The 18,339-nt window shown below is 33.6% G+C and overlaps 1 protein-coding gene across 1 annotated transcript in view; it reads left to right on the forward strand.

The window, feature by feature from the left end:
* Positions 1-18,339, forward strand: part of LOC145328180 (uncharacterized) — a 45,422-nt gene that overhangs the window by 24,352 nt on the left and 2,731 nt on the right. Inside the window, exons 20-38 of the mRNA XM_080171769.1 lie at positions 177-287; positions 594-779; positions 1,260-1,363; positions 2,000-2,087; positions 2,499-2,587; positions 6,746-6,890; positions 11,985-12,203; positions 12,465-12,590; positions 12,828-12,955; positions 13,142-13,237; positions 13,345-13,720; positions 13,872-13,992; positions 14,322-14,479; positions 14,622-14,786; positions 15,875-15,919; positions 16,540-16,725; positions 16,911-17,072; positions 17,481-17,647; positions 18,153-18,305. Of these exons, the coding sequence (XP_080027895.1) occupies positions 177-287; positions 594-779; positions 1,260-1,363; positions 2,000-2,087; positions 2,499-2,587; positions 6,746-6,890; positions 11,985-12,203; positions 12,465-12,590; positions 12,828-12,955; positions 13,142-13,237; positions 13,345-13,720; positions 13,872-13,992; positions 14,322-14,479; positions 14,622-14,786; positions 15,875-15,919; positions 16,540-16,725; positions 16,911-17,072; positions 17,481-17,647; positions 18,153-18,305 (2,825 nt within the window). The remainder of the gene's footprint in view (positions 1-176; positions 288-593; positions 780-1,259; positions 1,364-1,999; positions 2,088-2,498; positions 2,588-6,745; positions 6,891-11,984; positions 12,204-12,464; positions 12,591-12,827; positions 12,956-13,141; positions 13,238-13,344; positions 13,721-13,871; positions 13,993-14,321; positions 14,480-14,621; positions 14,787-15,874; positions 15,920-16,539; positions 16,726-16,910; positions 17,073-17,480; positions 17,648-18,152; positions 18,306-18,339) is intronic.

The following is an 18,339-nucleotide window of genomic DNA, read 5'->3' on the forward strand; positions in this document are numbered from 1 at the left end:
GCTTTGCCCAACAATTTGAAATTTACACAATAAGCAATCAAAACAATAAGATGATTTACCATATTTAAAAATGTAAAGACCTGCCCATGACATTATGACATGCAGACCCTAATTATAGTTAACCTTCGCTTCTATTTGCTTGTAACAAAAATATGAGCACGGTTGCCAACCCTCAGGCTGAGATGGAGGCCAAAATCGAGGCCGCGGTTGCCAGAACCGAAGAGGATATAATGTCGTGTCCCCTGCTGCAGAAAGCTCTGGCTAAAGTCGAAGAAGAAGCGGTTAAGGTAATAGATATAGTAAATCTATATGCCCAATCACTTATTTGGACCTGTAGGAACACAAGCAGTGTGGGAAAAATCCAACCATATTATTGGTTAAAGAGTGTAAACCTTTGTGGACAAAAGTTGTTTTTCATTTAATTTACTTTACAAATCAGCTTTAAATAGTTGAATCTAGAGTTGGGGAAACTATATTTTAAGTTAACCTTTTGGAAGCATTTTTACTTTAAGATCTTTCTATGTTATCAATATGGGGAGTTGTAACCCTTTAAATAGATTCTCAGTATTAAATTCTTAAATTTTTACTTTTAGGGACCTGAGCCTAAGAAGGAGGTATTCGACCAGGGAACCCAAGTTGGCCGGGACAACCTCCGCCCCTTCACCATTGACCGCGGCCTCACCTGTAAACTGGATGAGGAGAATGGTGGCCGCAGGTCTGTGGCCCCAGAAAATATGGTCGACTCCTGGTGTCAGATTACACCTAAACCAATTGACAAGGTGATATATTGGTTTACTGTACATACTCATTTTAGCCTCAGATAGTAATTGTTGTAGCCCTGATTTTCTGAAGTTAGGACTCAGATGCACACGGAGACTGGAAGTGATAATCCTTTGGCCAATCTTAGTTAGCCTCGAGGACGTCGAGATCTTATTCCAGTTTACATCTCTGAGTCAAATCTTGCTTAATGATGTGAATGATTATATGGTCAAACGCTCTTCTGACAACCAGCCCTTCAATTGCAAGACCCCCCTACCTGACATTGCAAAAGTAGGAACAATGTTTGGTGTTGGGCCAAGATTCGAACCAATCATATAGCCGAGAACGAGGGGATGCGCTATGTGTCACGACATTTATGAAGTTTCCCAAAAAAGAGTACTAAACCAATTCGGACCAGTATTGTTTGAGATCTGTAGCTTTAGACAAAACTTACTACTTTATTAAAGAATAACTATTATTCTATTTTAATTTTTTTTCAGGTTACAGTGGCATGTGGTATAACAGAGGCAGAACGAGACAGAATGAGACGAACCATTGGCGTCGGAGACTGTAAAATTATTGAAGACCCGAAAGAACCATCAAAGTAAGTTTACTTACAAATTAGAACAAGTATTTTATGTATTGTTTGAAAGATTAAAAAACAAGTATATTTTTGTCATGCAAACTGTGACTTTTACATCCTAATAGAATTTCCTGGGTGTGAAAATGACAATCGAACGGTGTTATGACGGTGGTTAAGGGCTAATTTTGCCAATGGGTAAAGAAGTATTGCTAATTGTACATATAATGATCAAATGAACAAAAACGCACTCTTTTTCAGACTTAAAAAATCATAACTGGGCTTTTGCTAGTCGTTACAATAACAGCTCCCCTATTACTTTAGAAAATTGTAGCACACTGAATAAGAAAGTGTACTTTTAATGAGCTTAGATGTTTTGGTGAATTATTAACTTTAATTATCTGTGGCTTTTAGCTATTTATCAGAGAGAGAGGGGACAATGGGCTTGTCTTCAAAGTTTTATGAAAACGTTTTTGATTCGTTGGCTCAATAATTGGGGGACTTTTATTAAGTTTTGATTGGTTGGTTAATTAAGCTGAATGTCCAAATGTTTCAAACACTAATTGTAATATACAATTACAGAAGGAACAATTTTGTGTATTATATTGTGGATGTACATCAATTTATCCATCATTGTCTTTATATATTAACCAATTTTAGGTTCCGGACAGTTGGTGTGTGCACAGAGAAATGGGTGGAGGTCATCAGGGCTTCCAAACAAACAGATACAGAAGATTTTGCATTTAAGGTAAAACTATTTGGTTTTCATTGGATATTTAAATTCTTTTATCCTTAAATAAAGTAGTAGGATATTCATGTTGTCCATGCAGTATGGAGTCTGTTTGCCTGTCTGTATTTAATTTTGCGAAACTGTTCAAAAAAATTCTAGTAAAAAATTTTGTTCTTCACCGCAACGTGAATTTGAACACTAAAACCGCACCTTTTTTTCCATGGCTAAACCGTTTGGGGTGTCATAACCCATCGGGAACTAAGGCTACAATTACAAGCTAACGAAATATCTACCCATTCCACTTGCTTTCATTTTTTTCTGTGCTCGACTAGGCACTTTAAGGGAAAGCATCTAAACTATTTTGGATTCCTTTCTTCGGAGGATAAAAGTTTTCTTAGATTAGAGGATGGCTTATTGTCAATTTTTCAGGATACGGAATCGCCAAGAGTTGCTGATATGGTATTTGAACCCGTTGAAAGACCTGAAAGGAAAAGCACAAGGGCATCCCCTTGGATGAGGTATAAATAAATAAATAAATAGATTCAAGGATTACTGAAAAGATAATTAGATAAAAAAAGTAAATCATTAATGCCATTGGGAAGTAGTCTAAAAACTACTTTTAACATTAGCTAAGCTATAATTCAGTTATGGTATGTCAAAATTAAATTACCAATTAACAAGACCTGCTAAAATTTATTTTCTTTTGTAATTGTTTCTACTTATTTCGTTTTCCCAATACAATTCTTTTGTATGTTAATGCTTCGTCACTTTTGAACCTAATTGTACTTGTTCAAACATAAAGCCGACGAGAAAAAATAGAATATCCATACATTTTAAATGGTATGCATAGAATTCCGCATCGTATTATAAACACCTTTCCATGCATAATAAAATGAAAAACAAATAAGATTAAAACTAATTTTGTTAACACAAAGGGGCCGAAGTTCTATGCCAAAAAATGGATTGACACACAGAAAACTGTCCCGAATTTGTATTAATTTTGAGGAACAAGACTCCAGTGACGTCATATTTTTCTTTCCCGAAAAAGGGAAGGGGGGAAGAAAATCTCTTCAAAAGAGATGGGGAAAACCCCCTTTTCTCCCATCTCTTTTTTCTTCCCCCCTTCCCTTTTTTTTCTTTCCCCCTTCCCTTTTTCGGGAAAGAAAAATATGACGTAACTGGAGTCTTGTTCCTCAAAATTAATACAAATTCGGGACAGTTTTCTGTGTGTCAATGGATTAATTTTGGATTTTTATTTTAATATTCGTTGAAAATTACCTTTACGATACAGTACATGATTTTTCAGTATGGCTAAGAACCAGTTCTCGTCCACTGATATTAATAGGAAATAATATTGTCTGTGAGTGATTGTATATCATTTTAACTGCATATAAAATTATAATCATCAATCTATTCTTTTTATTTTTTGCATTACTTGCTATTTTTAGCACAAAATTACACTCAAATTATACCAGTCTGATACTAATCATAAGGTTTTGTTTTAAAATAGAATAGGGCCCGCCATTTTGGGGATATTTAGTATCAAAATTAATGTCTTGAAATTGAATAATGTTTATTTGCTACTCTTTTTAGAGCATTTTGATATGTATTAAAAAAAAAGGGTGGGGGGGGTACTGTATATGATTTACGTACTTTAGGCCGAACCTCGTAAAAGTGTCGAACTATGACGTCAGAAAAAAATAACAATTAACCAATGAGAAGCCAGTATTCACTGTAATTGACCAATGGTAAAATATATAGCGGTCTCTCATTGGTTAATTGTTAATTTTTTCTGACGTCATAGTCAGACACTTTAACTGGGTTCCTTTAGGCCATGTTCAGGGTTAGCCATGTTGTGTTGGGAAACTTGTGTTGGGAAACAACAGGTATAGGCCCCGCAAGGGCTAGATCCAAAGTAAAAATTCCTCCTTTTTTTAGCTTGCTGAACTATTATATGACTTATTTAGATACTTTATTTCACAACCTTGTCTAATTAAGCTACTTGACTTTATTAACTTTGTTATTAGCTTAGAGAACTATTATATGTCTTATTTAGCTACTTTATTTCACAACCTTGTCTAATTGTGCTACTTGACTTTATTAACTTTGTTATTAGCTTAGAGAACTATTATATGTCTTATTTAGCTACTTTATTTCACAACCTTGTCTAATTGTGCTACTTGACTTTATTAACTTTGTTATTAGCTTAGAGAACTATTATATGTCTTATTTAGCTACTTTATTTCACAGCCTTATCTAATTGTGCTACTTGACTTTTTTAACTTTGTTATTAGCTTGCAGAAATATAATATGACTTATTTAGCTACTTTATTTCACAACCTTGTCTAATTGTGCTACTTGACTTTTTTAACTTTGTTATTAGATTGCTGAACTATTATAAGACTTATTTAGCTACTTTATTTCACAACCTTGTCTAATTAAGCTACTTGACTTTATTTACTTTGTTATTAGCTTAGAGAACTATATGTCAAATATTAAGGTACTTTATTGCACAGCCTTGTCTAATTGTGCTACTTGACTTTATTAACTTTGTTATTAGCTTGCAGAAATATGATATGACTTGCAAAAGAGAGCACCATAGTAAATGTTTGGATCAAAGTTTATTCATAAAAGTTATAATACTAGGACAACTTGCGATTACCAATCCCTTACAATTTTCATCATGATAAAGAAGTGTGGCCTTTTGTAGAATTAGTGTCTCCTTAATTAAAGTTTTAGTTATCATTTTAAACTATCTTCTCGCTTTTGTTCCTAATATTTTTTCTCTCGAAAAACTTAGGATAGTAAACAAGGACGTCCAAGCTTTTATTTTTTTATAATTCTCCCCCCCCCCCCCTCTTTAGACTTCCCTGATAGGATATGACTTAAAGAGAATTCATTTACAATTGCTACTAGTTTTATTTCAGAAATTGTAAACAAATATTTTAAAAGAAAAAAAATCTATAAGATGAACAGACTTTAAAATCTAAAATATTTGAAATAGAACTTGTTTTGATTAACTATGAATAAAAATGAATAAAGATTAACCTCATCTCATCCTATCTCTTTCTTTCTCTCTCTCTCTCTCTCTCTCTCTCTCTCTCTCTCTCTCTCTCTCTCTCTCTCTCTCTCTCGCTCTCTCTCTTTCTCTTTTATTTTATTTTCCCATATTCATGAGATGAAACAGGTTCTATTAAACCATGGATGAAACTATTCAAAAACCTTAAACATAAAAATTTAAACTGACTTTATAAATTATTGTAGGCCTTTTTCTTTTAGCATAAAAAGTAATAATCCTTTTTGTTAATTAGTTAAGATCTCGGTAACCACTTTTCTAATTAATATCTTCATTTTTGAAAAGATTCAACTAGGGTACTGTTAGGTTTTAGGCTATTTTAATTTAGATTTTGAGTTATTTTATGTCCTCCCACCCTAAAATTCTAGCAGTATATTGAAGTAGTTAAAGAGACCTTTTTTTCATCCTTTTTTTATCCAAACCTATTTTTCTATATAAAATCGTATCCATAATTATAAAATCTTTAAAAAGAACAATAGAAGGGCCTCTGACTTTGAAAAGGAAATGTTAAAACTAAAAGAATATAAATATGTATTCATGTATAAATATATATAAGGTGTTTTTTAAAAAACAGTTTTTAATCTGTTGAAATTAAACTAATATTATCAATCAGCTTAGAAACCAGAAATGATGGCAGCAGTTTAGTCGCTGGAATCCTTTAAAGTTGAAAAAAATAATTAAGTTTTTTCTTGCAGATTTATTTTTGTAGAAACAAATTTATTGGTACACCCTGTAGGATGTTTTTGAATATGAATGATTCATTTAGTTCTAAATGGTTGATTCATATCTTTATCTCTCTGTTTATTACCTCTTTTTTAAGTATCATTCAATGAGATTTATTATTTATTAAAAACAAGGGCAAATATGCTAAGCTTTAAGCAATAACAAGTTATTGAGATTTTTTAAATTGTAAACTTGCAGCAACGCCCCTGGAGGCCTCTGGGGAAAATTGAGGTCATATTGGTTGTGGAGTCGCCCCCCCCCCCCACACTCTTTCAATTAGAGAAAGTAGCACAAAAATAAGAAGGTTATCTTTTAATACGTGCCCCTTTCCCAAATTAGTTATAAAACTTCCCAGGACCTACACTATAAAAGAGATCCTTTACAGACAGACATCCTGTTACTTTTACATAAGGATTAGCAAAGAAAAATAGGTAGTTTAAGTCCATTAAAGTTAGTTCGTAACCAACTTATGGACTTGCCTCAATAATGGAGGATCTTTGCTACAAATAGATGTATTATTTTTATTGATTTTGAATGACATTAGTATTTTTTATCCTGATATTTGTTATAACTATATTATTCTCATTTATTAAGCTGTTTTATTTCATTTAAGGAAAAATTATTCAAACTTTTATTTTAGTGCAATTTTTTACAATTATCTAAATGTATTATTTAATTTATTGAATTTACTAGGCCCCTTTATTTGAAGTACCTATTATAGGTTCTTCACCTATTGTAAAGCCAATACACACCATACCTTTGCTTTATCTTAAACATCTAGCAAAAAAAACTTTTAAGAAAAGCATCGAACTTGCGACTTTATAAACATTTCTTCAAAAGGTTTCGTGATAAATTTAATAATCTATATACTTTTTAGAAATTCTCCAAGTGTATCACGCCGTTCCTCAACAAACTCGCCGAGTGTATCAAGAAAATCTTCAGCAATGTCCATAACAGCCACAACCAACACTGCACCAGTACACACCAAGACTATTTCTACTATGACAGATCCGGTTATTAAGGTAGGTTTGTGCGCTGGCATCTAAAGGGATAAGACAATAACCGATAAATTGATGAGACTAGTATAATAAACAGCTCAATGTCCCCTTCCTCCCTGGTTTGTGCGTATATTTGTTAGTCGCATAACTTTAAGCAATTTGATTTTATAGAAAATATTTCCAAAAATACACATTATTTTGTAATAGATTGAAAATAAGAGGGATATTTTAATGTCTTTTTTTTATGCCTCACCTCACTAAGTTGGACCTTAACCCTGCGAAGCTACCAAGTACCCAATATAACCTACCCTAACCTAACGAAACCTAAAGTAATGCATATATATAAACATTATGTTCAAACGAAATATGGGAGGGTGTGTGTGCTTGACAGGCACTTTAAGGGAAACTGCTAGATATTTATAAACTGCGAACCAGAAAAATAGGCAAATCTGAATTTGCAGAATAGCAGCTTTAATATTCATTTAGGATTATTTTACTGTAAATATAAAATGTAGATGCACCTTTTGGTTACAAGTTTCCACCGTTAATTTTTTATTAATAAGCACCAATGAAGCACAAGATCTCAAAAACAGCATTTTTGGTAAAAACTGGTGAACCAAAAAGGTATGCAAATCCAAAACAAATCAATGGAAAAACGTTTTTTTTGAGCTTTTCTTCTGTTTTAAAGATTGATTCTGATAAATTAACAATTTTTAAAGAGATTTATGCATTAATTGTTATGAAATGTAGTATAAGGTAGAAATTAATGATTTTTTAAAATAAGAAATATTAGAAAAAAAGAAATTTGACTCTATCACTTTAGAGGACAGTTGCTGACCTCCAGTCTTATGGATGAAGCTAAATACATATTAAAAATAATAATTACTCCCAAAAGTATACAAAAATGATTTTTAATGTGTTAAAAAAATCCATTTTAAAATCTTGATTTTGAGGATGATGACCTTTAAGATGCTCCTATGGGTAGTGATGGTAAGCCAAATGTTATCAAAGTGCATGACCATGATGACAACTTATATATTGAACTATGGTCCAATTTCTGTATTCATAGCAGCCTCCAGCCAAGCAGTATTAAAAAAGAAAAAAATTTCAATTTTAATTACTCCAATGCATAAGGTAAATACTGTCGTTTTAAGAAGATGTTTATATTTCTTGTCGGCAGGCTCCAGTGGAGAATGCTATGACTACAAAAAATGGTACATAGGTTGATAGACAAGTTGTTGTAATGGGCATGTACTTCGATAACATTTGGCTCACCATCATCACCAATAGGAGCATCTGAAAGGACATCATCCTCAAAATCAGGATTTTAAAATGTTTTTTTTTAACACATTAAAAAGCATTTTTGTATACTTTTCAGGGTAATTTATATCTTTAACATGTATTAGGCTACATCCATTAAACTGGAGGTCAGCAGCTGACCTCTAAAGTGATAGGGGATGAATTTATTTTTTTCTAATATTTCTTATTTTAAAAAATCATTATTTTCTACCTTATACTACATTTTATAATAATTAATGCATAAATCCCTTTAAAAATTGTGAATTTATCAGAATCAATCTTTAAAACAGAAGAAAAGTGCAAAAAAATCGTTTTCCCATTGATTTGTTTTGGATTTGCATATCTTTTTGGTTCACCAGTTTTTACCCAAAATGCTGTTTTTGAGATCTTGTTCTTCATTGGTGCTGATTAATAAAAAATCAACGGTGGAAACTTGTAACAAAAAGATGCATCTACATATTAAATTTACAGTAAATTCGTCCCAAATGAATAATGAAGCTGCCATTTTGAAAATTCAGATTTGCCTATTTTTTTGGTTCGCAGTTTATAATGAATCTTATTAACATACTGGATTAAAAATGTTAATCCCATAATGATTCCTTCTCCTCTCCTTCTATGATAAGGGCAAATAATCTTTTTTTACAAGCATCAGATTATAAACAGTTTTTAAAAGATACAATTTTGGAAGATTTTTATTTACCTTTTTAGATTTTTGAAGGGTTTTTTTCTGTCTTTTCTATTGGTTCTTTTGTGCTTCTGACCATCTATACAACATCTAAGTGTTCCTTAAACAGTAATGAATTATTTTTTAGGTGCTTTCCTTTATATTTAAAACTAGAGTTGGCTCGATATAACTATCTCACTATTGGCTAGTTTTCTATAAGTACATATCTATTTATCTATTTCACTTTTCCTCCCTCGCCATTACTATCTAAAAGAAAGAAGTAAATATTTAATAATTTAAATGATTTTAAAAAGATTTCTTAATTATATTTTTTATTTACATTACCATCACCAAAGGGTTAATATGATTAAAATTTTAGTTTTAATATTTGAACACTACGGAAGTGTCGCCACAATCGAATTCTTTTAAAACAGAGTTTTCTTTGATTTTCTATATTATGAACGTATATTTTTTGTATATTAAATCAAGATTAAATACTTCAATGTAATTCAAATATCAACATGGATTGAAAAACTTTATTCATTCTATAAACAAATAGAATAAAGGTTTTATCGCTTTGGTCAATGAGAGTTTAATGAGGATTATTGGAGCACTATGAGTTTTGAACATTTCTTTCTTGGAAGACTTGAGCTCATTTATAGACATTTATTTCCTATATAGATCTGACATGGATCTTGACGCAATAAAGCAGGCTGTTTTGTAAATGTTAAAAATTGGAAGAATCTATTAAATAAAAGTTATCACAAATATACTTAGTAAATGAATTGAAAATAATGGGGAGGGGGTCTTTTTTTCCTTGATTGAACCTAATATAACCTAACCTAACCAGCAATAAACAAACCAAAAACGGCCTAACTCCCCCCACATAAACAAAAAAAAAATTTCATATATTATCTTATTTTATTTTTTTTGTTTTAAGACATAACTCATATACCTACTATGTGTTTTATGAAAAATGTATAAAGAGTTTTTTATTCTTAAAAACTGATTTTTATTTTATAAAGAAAGTGTAAAGTTACAAAATTTGAATTTTAATTATTCTAGAAGTAAGGCTATACTTCAAGGGACACTATATCACAAGTTTACTGTATGATTATTTTGCTGCTATCTCTCAAAGTACCCTCTTGAGCACTGATACCCCCCCCCCTATCTATAATACAAAGTAGAACAATGTCTGTCTGTCTGTCCGTCCGTCTGTCCCTTAAGATCTCGGTAACCACTGAACCGATCGGATCTCACTCTTCAGGGAATATACCTAATGGTCCTGTGATGGTTTTAGGTTATTTTCTTCTGGCGTCACCCCCAAGCCCCCCAAAAATACAAAAATTCTCCTCCCCTTCCCAATTGTTTTTCTTATTTCTTTTTAGGTTAGGTTACTGGATAGCCTCGCAGAGTTATACATAGGGAAAAACTACACCCTTCTCTTATTTTCAGTTTAATTTTTTTTAAGGTTGTTAACAAAAGGGTTTTATTATTATTCATATTCCGATTCTAAATTACAAGTTTATAGATGTCCCTTTTTCAAGAAGTATGATTTTATGCATATGGCACATTGTATGTGTATGTGTATTTTTGCAAAAAAAAAGACAAAGAAAAAAGCAGATTTACATTTTCACTCCTTTTTTTTGGAAAGATTATTTTTTTCCTTCTTGCACGCTTTATGATTCTTTTGTGTTAGATGTGCACCGTGTTTTGTTTTAAGCAAAGCTCTTACACAATTGATTGTAGCCTTTTAATAGATTTTCATTAAGGTGGAATTTGAAAAACAATTTTTCGTTACAAAAAAAAACATATCTCAATTTTAAAAGTTTTTCTTTTTTTAAATTTAAATTAAATTAGGAGGACAGATCTCACCCCCCCCCCCCCCTCCCCCTCCCCCACCCCAATCTAAATTATTCGTAGAGGCCTCTTTCAAATTAATTTTACGATATCAAACATAATTTATATTTGGACTACTTTACAACCTTGACTTTCTTGTTAATATTTTTATTTATTCTTTTGAGTAAATAAACACTACCAGAAGGGTATACAGAATATAAATTTAGTTTTGCAAATAATAAAGACTTAATGCCTAAGTTAGACAGCCGCTCAAATGCGGCTAAATACAAGTTTATGGCTGCGACTAAGTATTTGCTTAGAGTATGCATGGCTGCGCGGTTTATTCCGGCTTTCACAGCATGTATGGGTGCGGCTTAATTAGCCGCATGGCTGTAAGTTTCTCTTTTAGAGCCACGTGGAGACTTCTAAAATCCGCGCGGCTGATGGTGGCTGCGGGTGCCGAGCCTTGACTAATGCAGTGCTTTACTTATGTAACTTATTGCTTTTAAGAGATTTTATTCCAATTTTTATACAGAGAAAAAAATAGATAAATATTATTTATTTAATGAAATAAAATTGAGGAAAGTTTGCTAAAAACATTCTTTTAGTGAAATGAAATTTATCCCAAGAATCATTAAAAGATTTTTATCTATAATACAAAGTAGCTTGATGTCTGTCTGTCCGTCCGTCCGTCCGTCTGAAGCTTAAGATCTCGGTAACTACTGAACCGATTGGATTCTACTCTTCAGGGTATATACTTATCGGTCCTGTGTTGGTTTAAGCTATTTTCTGGGGGGGGGGGGGGACACCCCTAACCCCCCCCCCCCAAAAAATGAATATTTCCCCCCCCCCCCCAATTTTTTTTTGCAGAAGATTTCCTTGGTTCTTTTTTTTGCAGAAGATTTCCTAGGTCCTTTTTTTATGCTGAAGATTTCCTTGGTCCTTTTTTATGCAGAAGATTTCCTTGGTCCTTTTACGAATTTCGCCTAAATTTTTTTTGATCACCTCTTGGGGCAAAGCCCCTAGAGGCTAGGGGCAAAGCCGCTAGTATGTTTTAAAGGGATTAGGCTGTTAAACGGCTGAACGTACATGTTATGTTCACAAATCATTATAAATAGTAAAAGAAGGTCAAAAAATAATTAGCACTTCTTGCAGCACAAAGAAATGCGCGAAATTTTTGAAATGTCTTTTCTCGGCTATCATAAGAGGAAAACAGCCTGATAAATACATTATAAATATTCCGCATCTCCTCTTTAACTCACTTAGTTGGTCGGTATGTTTGTTCTTCCTTAGTTAATGAAAACTTATCTTTTTAGGCAAAAATGAAAGATGCCAAAGTTGAGGTGAAATGTGAGGTGAAATCAGTCTCTACATCTGCTATGCTTGGTCTGCCACTGACCACTTCAACCGGTGTCGGCGGCAGCGGTCCCAGAGGCTCGAACCTGCCACCCGGTAGCCCGTTGTCCACCCCAGATGTTGAGCGGCCACCGGTCAACATGAGCATTTGTGAGAAATGTGATAAGGACATACAAAAGGTAATATTGGGTGATTTTTTAAGTACAGAAAAGTTAAGACGTTTAAAACTACAATCAAAGGATTCTAATATTGCTCTTTCAGGCAAAATACACCAATGTAAAAATGTAGGGAAATACTAAAGTACAAATAACAGGCCACGAATTATTGCCATGCATAGTTATATCTTCAAGGCATTCAACCTAAAAGACTACAAGATATTGTATGTGTAGTTAAATCACAATTAAATCATTTTGATTTTGAATTAACTTGATGTGTTTCAGGCTGCTGAAGCCATAATACCTGGCCCTGGAAGTGACAGCACAAAAACAGCTGAAGAAACAAATATGTCGGCTGCTAAAACTAGCAGCAGTTTATCAGCTGCTGCAGCTAATAACTCTACAAGCCAGGTAAATAATTATCAATAAATGAATTCATAATCCTTGTATAAAAATGACAGGATTTATCCGTCTGTCTGTAGATTAGGATATCGCTAACCGCTGGATAGATATGGTTCTTCTTGAGACTACGGGTAAGGTATATAAATGTGTCCGAAAGATTGAAGGCAAGGTAAAAATATGTCCTACTATATTGAAATATCTTCATAATAAATATAATATTTTTATTATTTATTCTTTTCTATTTAGGTTTCACCACCCTCTGCAGATATGCCTTGGCTGTCTAAAATCCCGCGGCCAATAGAGCTACCAGAGGCAGAACGTGCTACTCTTATCAAATCATCTTCTAACTCCAACCTTTTGAAATCTAATTCAAGGTAAAGATTTTTCATTTTGTTTTATCTATCCATCTATTCAGAGGATACTCTATTTATCTATCTATCTATTAATATATCTATCTATATAGTTCTAACCTGTGTGCTAGTGGGTCTAGTGTCTTCCCTGTAAACAAAGAAGCAGAGGCTACTCTATTTATCTATCTATTAAAATATCTATCTATCTAGTTCTAACCTGTATGCTAGTGGGTCTAGTGTCTCCCCTGTAAACAAAGGAGCAGGAGGTACTCTTATGTTCAACAGATCACAAAGTCCTTTAACCAGGTAATTAATATTTTTCCCTTCACTTTAAAAATAACATCTTGAATAATATTTCTGAAAATAAAAGTTAATTTAAAATGTAGCTGTACTTATTTTAAAAAATTTTTCAGGTCTAAGTCAAACCTGGAGAAGACAACATCCTACCTGCCCCAGCGGTCCATGTCCAACCTGGATGCCAGCACAGTCAGAAAGCTGGTCGGCGGCAGCAGTACCCCACCTCCCGGCCGCAGAAATGTGGGCACACCACCCCCACATCCTAATCTAAGTGCTGCAGGAAGCAAGAGAGCCCCCTCCCCCTTGACACGTTCTTCTCCACCAAACCAAATTGAAAAGAAATCCCTGATTCCCAAATTCTCCCCCCAACTGGGGCGCAAAACTCCGGACCAGAGTGGCCGCAAAACTCCGGATGTAGGAGATCGCAGCAAAACTCCGGATTCTCTGACATCATCGATGACCCGATCTGGCACCTCCTTGACTGGATCAAAGGTAAAATTCAAATGGAAAACCTGGTCAGCACAAAATCCTATTTAAATTTCTGTTTGTTATATTAATTCATGGATATTTTGTGTTAGAAATACTTAACAATATACACACTGCAGGGGTTAAATATGATATATTAAAATAATATTATTTTCAGATCCCTACAGCATCACCTAGCGCCCCCCTGGAGCCGGGTAAATCTTTGATCCCTCGGGTGGTTACACCCCCCGCACTTAGGAAGATGTTCCCCAAGAAAGAGGATAAATTGGCCCAACCTGACAGGAAAGAAAAATGATTTTAAAAAAATTTTCCAGTATAGATTCGAAACCGCATAATAATCCGCCGGATTAAAACCGGTTTCAGCCATACCAACAAAGAAATTATTCCATCGTATTACAGACAATTTTCCATGAATCCAATCCCCCCCTCATCCACCCGATTTTCTATACCCCCTTCCTTCCCACTGGATGAACGTACTAACCAATAAATTTTGTCCATACTAGCAACCCAAATTGACGAAATCTTTCCCCTGTCATAATATCTACATACATTCTATATCCATTTCCAGAGTAGCCATGTTTTTTCAAAATCATTTTTTCTTCTTCATACAGAAATGTGGTAAGAAAACATACCCTGAACAAATCATCTACAGGAGTTGCAACACCCGACTATGAACCTTCCTCCCCCTCAACACCATCTGTAGCTGCCATACCACAGGCTGTGGTACCACAACAACAACAACAACAACAACAACAAAATCCAAAGGTAGTTTTATCTTTTTGATATAAAAAAAATATATCTTCTTTGGCGATAACCCAGGATCTAATAGACATATTTCTATGACGTCACACATGACACTTTCGGCAAATCCCTTAAAATACTTTAACACATAAAATGATTGATTTAGGTATTCAACCGTCAGATGACAAGATCCATTGATGAGACCCTGATGGAGGAATCTGGTGAGGAGACAGAGACCATAGATGATACTGAAACTGGTCCTGGTGGCCCTAAGATGAGTGACAGCTACCCTCTACCTGGAGCGGCTCTCTTCACTCCTATCAATGATAACAGGGATAATGCCTTGACCATAATGTGTACTTGCTAGAAGCCTAGCTTCTTAATAGCTAGGGTATATCCGTACGTTTGTGTGTTTTCACATATCAGTAAGGAACAGCTTCTTTTTTAAACACTTTACTATTTTCATCTTTTTAAAATATTATTTCACTAGAGTTGGCTCGATATAATTATCTCCCTATTGGCTAGTTTTCTATATGCATATCTATTTCTCAATAAATCTATTTTCCTCACCCGGCATTACTATCTAAAAGAAAATAAATATTTAATAATCTAAATGATTTTAAAAAGATTTTTTAAATTATATTTTTTTCTTTACATTACCATCACCAAAGGGTTAATGATGATGATTACAATTTTAGTTTAATATTTGAACACACAAAGTGTCGCCACAATCGAATTCTTTTAAAATAGAGTTTTCTTAAATTTATTATATTATAAATCTAAATTTTCTTTTTTATGATTAGAAATTAAATACATTGATATAGGGTAAATAGCAACATGAAATTAAAAAAGGAATTTATTTTTAATAAAGTAAAATAATGGGTCTTATCGTTCTGGGCAATGAGCGTTTATTATGGATTATTGGAGCACTATGAGTTTTAAACAAATATTCCTTGGAAAACTTGAGCTTGTTTATAGACATTTATTTCCTATATAGATCTGACATGGATCTTGAAGCAATTAAGCAGGCCGTTTTGTACATGTTAAAAATTGGAAGATTTCATTAAATAAAAGTTATCGCAAATATACTTAGTAAATGATAAACTAGCAGCTACGCCCCTAGATGCATTTAATGGCATTTGAAATGAGGGGGAGGGGAAGACGACTTCAACATTTTCGATTTTTGGTTCATAGCTAAAAACCTTCCTTTGTTACATAATTATAGACAGAAATAAACAGACATCTGTTAACTTTTATACATAAAGAAATCTTACTGCTGATAAATGATTAGAGAAATATAAAAATGGAAAGTTTTAGTTATCCTTATCTCTTGTCACTTTTCATTGCAACTCTTAATTTTCATTTTAAGCTTCTATGTTTATTGAAAAATATCAATTTAGACAAAGCATTATCATTTGTAGATCAAAAGCTGAACCCAGTAAAGAAATGATGGCGGCATTGAAGGTAATTTTTTAAAATTTTATTTAAAGAATAGATTTAATATACGTGGATGTATTAACAGGGGTAAAGTTGTCTTCAATTTAGGTTGCTACAATAGTACTTATTTATTGCTCAGTTCGTTTATCCAGAAGGAGGGAAGGACTCGGGGTAAAGGAGTTGGGTTGTATTGTTATTTAAGTCAGCAGCGAGCATAACTTTATTAAAGTACATGAAAATCTGGTGCAACATCTAACTAATAATAAAGTATTTTTTTCATGGTAAACTATAACACAATGAAATTATTAAAAAATGACAGACATCAATTAAATATCACTTTTTATTGCAGATTATAGTTACCATTATTCTTGGACTTTTATATTTTGAAAAATTTTAAATTTAAATGTCTAATTCCTACAAATAGATATAAGTTCTAGATACACTCGCTAAGTTAGAAAACAGTAGAGGAACAATCCGGTCATATTACTGGTTGGAAAATGTACAGATTTTTACGAAAGTGCAGTTTTTGTCTTAATATCGTTTTCATAATAAAGAAAGGCGTTGGACTGCTAGAATTTCCTTTTTAAGTTTGACGGCTAATGGGGTCAGTTTGCCCATCTAGATCTACTAAATATCTATTTTCTAAGGTATTGCAAGACTCAGCACCACGCGGGGCCCCCGCCGCGGCCAGAAACAACGCCCAGACAACTAACGCCGTGAATATTATTCAGCAAGAATGGTTCAAACTGTCCTCTACCAAGACATCTAATCCGCTGGATGTTGAGGATTATTTGGATTGTATTGAGAATATGTCCAAGGATTTGCTTGAACAGGTATAATTTACAGGAAGGGAGGGGACATTGGACTGTCCCCAAAGTTTTATTATAACGTTTTCTTATAAAATTTTTCAATTTTGATTTCCTATATTTATTTTTTTCAATTTTCTAATATCCAACTATTTTATCTATCTAACTAAATTGTCATCTATTTATCTATCTATCTATATATATGTATCTAGGTGGTAAGCATGGTTGATGTAAACGGGAACACAGCACTTCACTACTCTGTTTCCCACGGAAACTTTGACGTGGTATCAGTCCTGTTGGATTCCAAGGTTGCCAACCCAAACATCCTGAACAAAGCTGGATACACTTGCAGTATGCTCATCTCTTTAGCACAGGTATTTTTGGGGTTTCCAGATTTATACCTTAGGGGATTGTTGATAACAACGTAGGACCAGACCTTTTAAAGTAGATTCCAAGGCACTAACATCCCAACTATTGCAGATAACCAACCCTTTATTTGCATAAACTTTGTCTAGACTTTATCCTAACTGCAAGTTGAGCCTGTTTTGTGCCAAGACATTCAACCTGCTCTTACAACTTATGTTGCGAACCTGATATAGCAGCATCAATAAGTGCAACTTTTTACCTACAAATTATGTTATGATAAATAAAATTATTCCTGTGTTAGATTCAACTTATTGGACGAAAAAAAGTTTGAAGAATATAATTTTATGTTAGATTGTCATCTTTTAATCTTTATCACCAACAAATTAAAGCAACCATTATGATTTTTCTTATTACAGATTAAGAACGAGACCCACCGCTCAGTAGTGCGCCGGTTGTTCAGCATGGCAGACGTGAACATCAGGGCCAGTCAGCACGGTCAGACAGCCCTCATGTTGGCGGTCAGCCACGGCAGGCTGGATATGGTCAAGCTGCTGGAGGAGTCAGGGGCTGATGTAAATATCAGGTATAGTAAAATGATATCTTGGGTTGAACTAGAACAGCTAAAGTACTTGATTCTAAAGTACAACCCAAAAGGACAGTTTGTAAGGATAATGGCCGATAAATTGATGAACATTGATGATACACAAAATTACACCTTCTGTAAATTACAATTAGTGGTTGAACCATTTGACACTCAACTTAAATAAACCAACCAATCACAATTCAATAAAAGTCCTGAAAGTTGTTAAGCCAATGAATTAGAAAACATTGCTATAAAATTTTTGAGACTACTGTAATAAACAACCCAATGTCCATTTCCTTCCTGACAAGTATACAATACAAATCGTGGATATAATGTCAGGGGGAATTTAGCTTGCTAACATATAACTCGTTTATTGGTCAATTCGGTCATCATGTAGGAGGAAAGGGGGATGGGGTAAAGAAGGGAAATATTATTATAGTCCACTGCAAGTAACACTTTATTAGAGAACATAAAAATCCAAGCAATGATATATCCATTAATTCAGGGATGAGGATGGTAGCACCGCATTGATGTGTGCAGCTGAACATGGTCACATTGAGATTGTGAAGTTGTTGATGCAACATCCAGATATCAACCTGTCTGCAACAGATAATGATGGTCTCACAGCTCTCTCTGTTGCAATGGAGGCTGGCCATAGGTAATCATTTTCATTTTGATTATTGGATCGACAA

This window comes from Acartia tonsa, chromosome 9, assembly GCF_053477335.1.
Source record: "Acartia tonsa isolate MP-2025a chromosome 9, ASM5347733v1, whole genome shotgun sequence".
In the NCBI taxonomy this organism is placed as follows: domain Eukaryota; kingdom Metazoa; phylum Arthropoda; class Copepoda; order Calanoida; family Acartiidae; genus Acartia; species Acartia tonsa.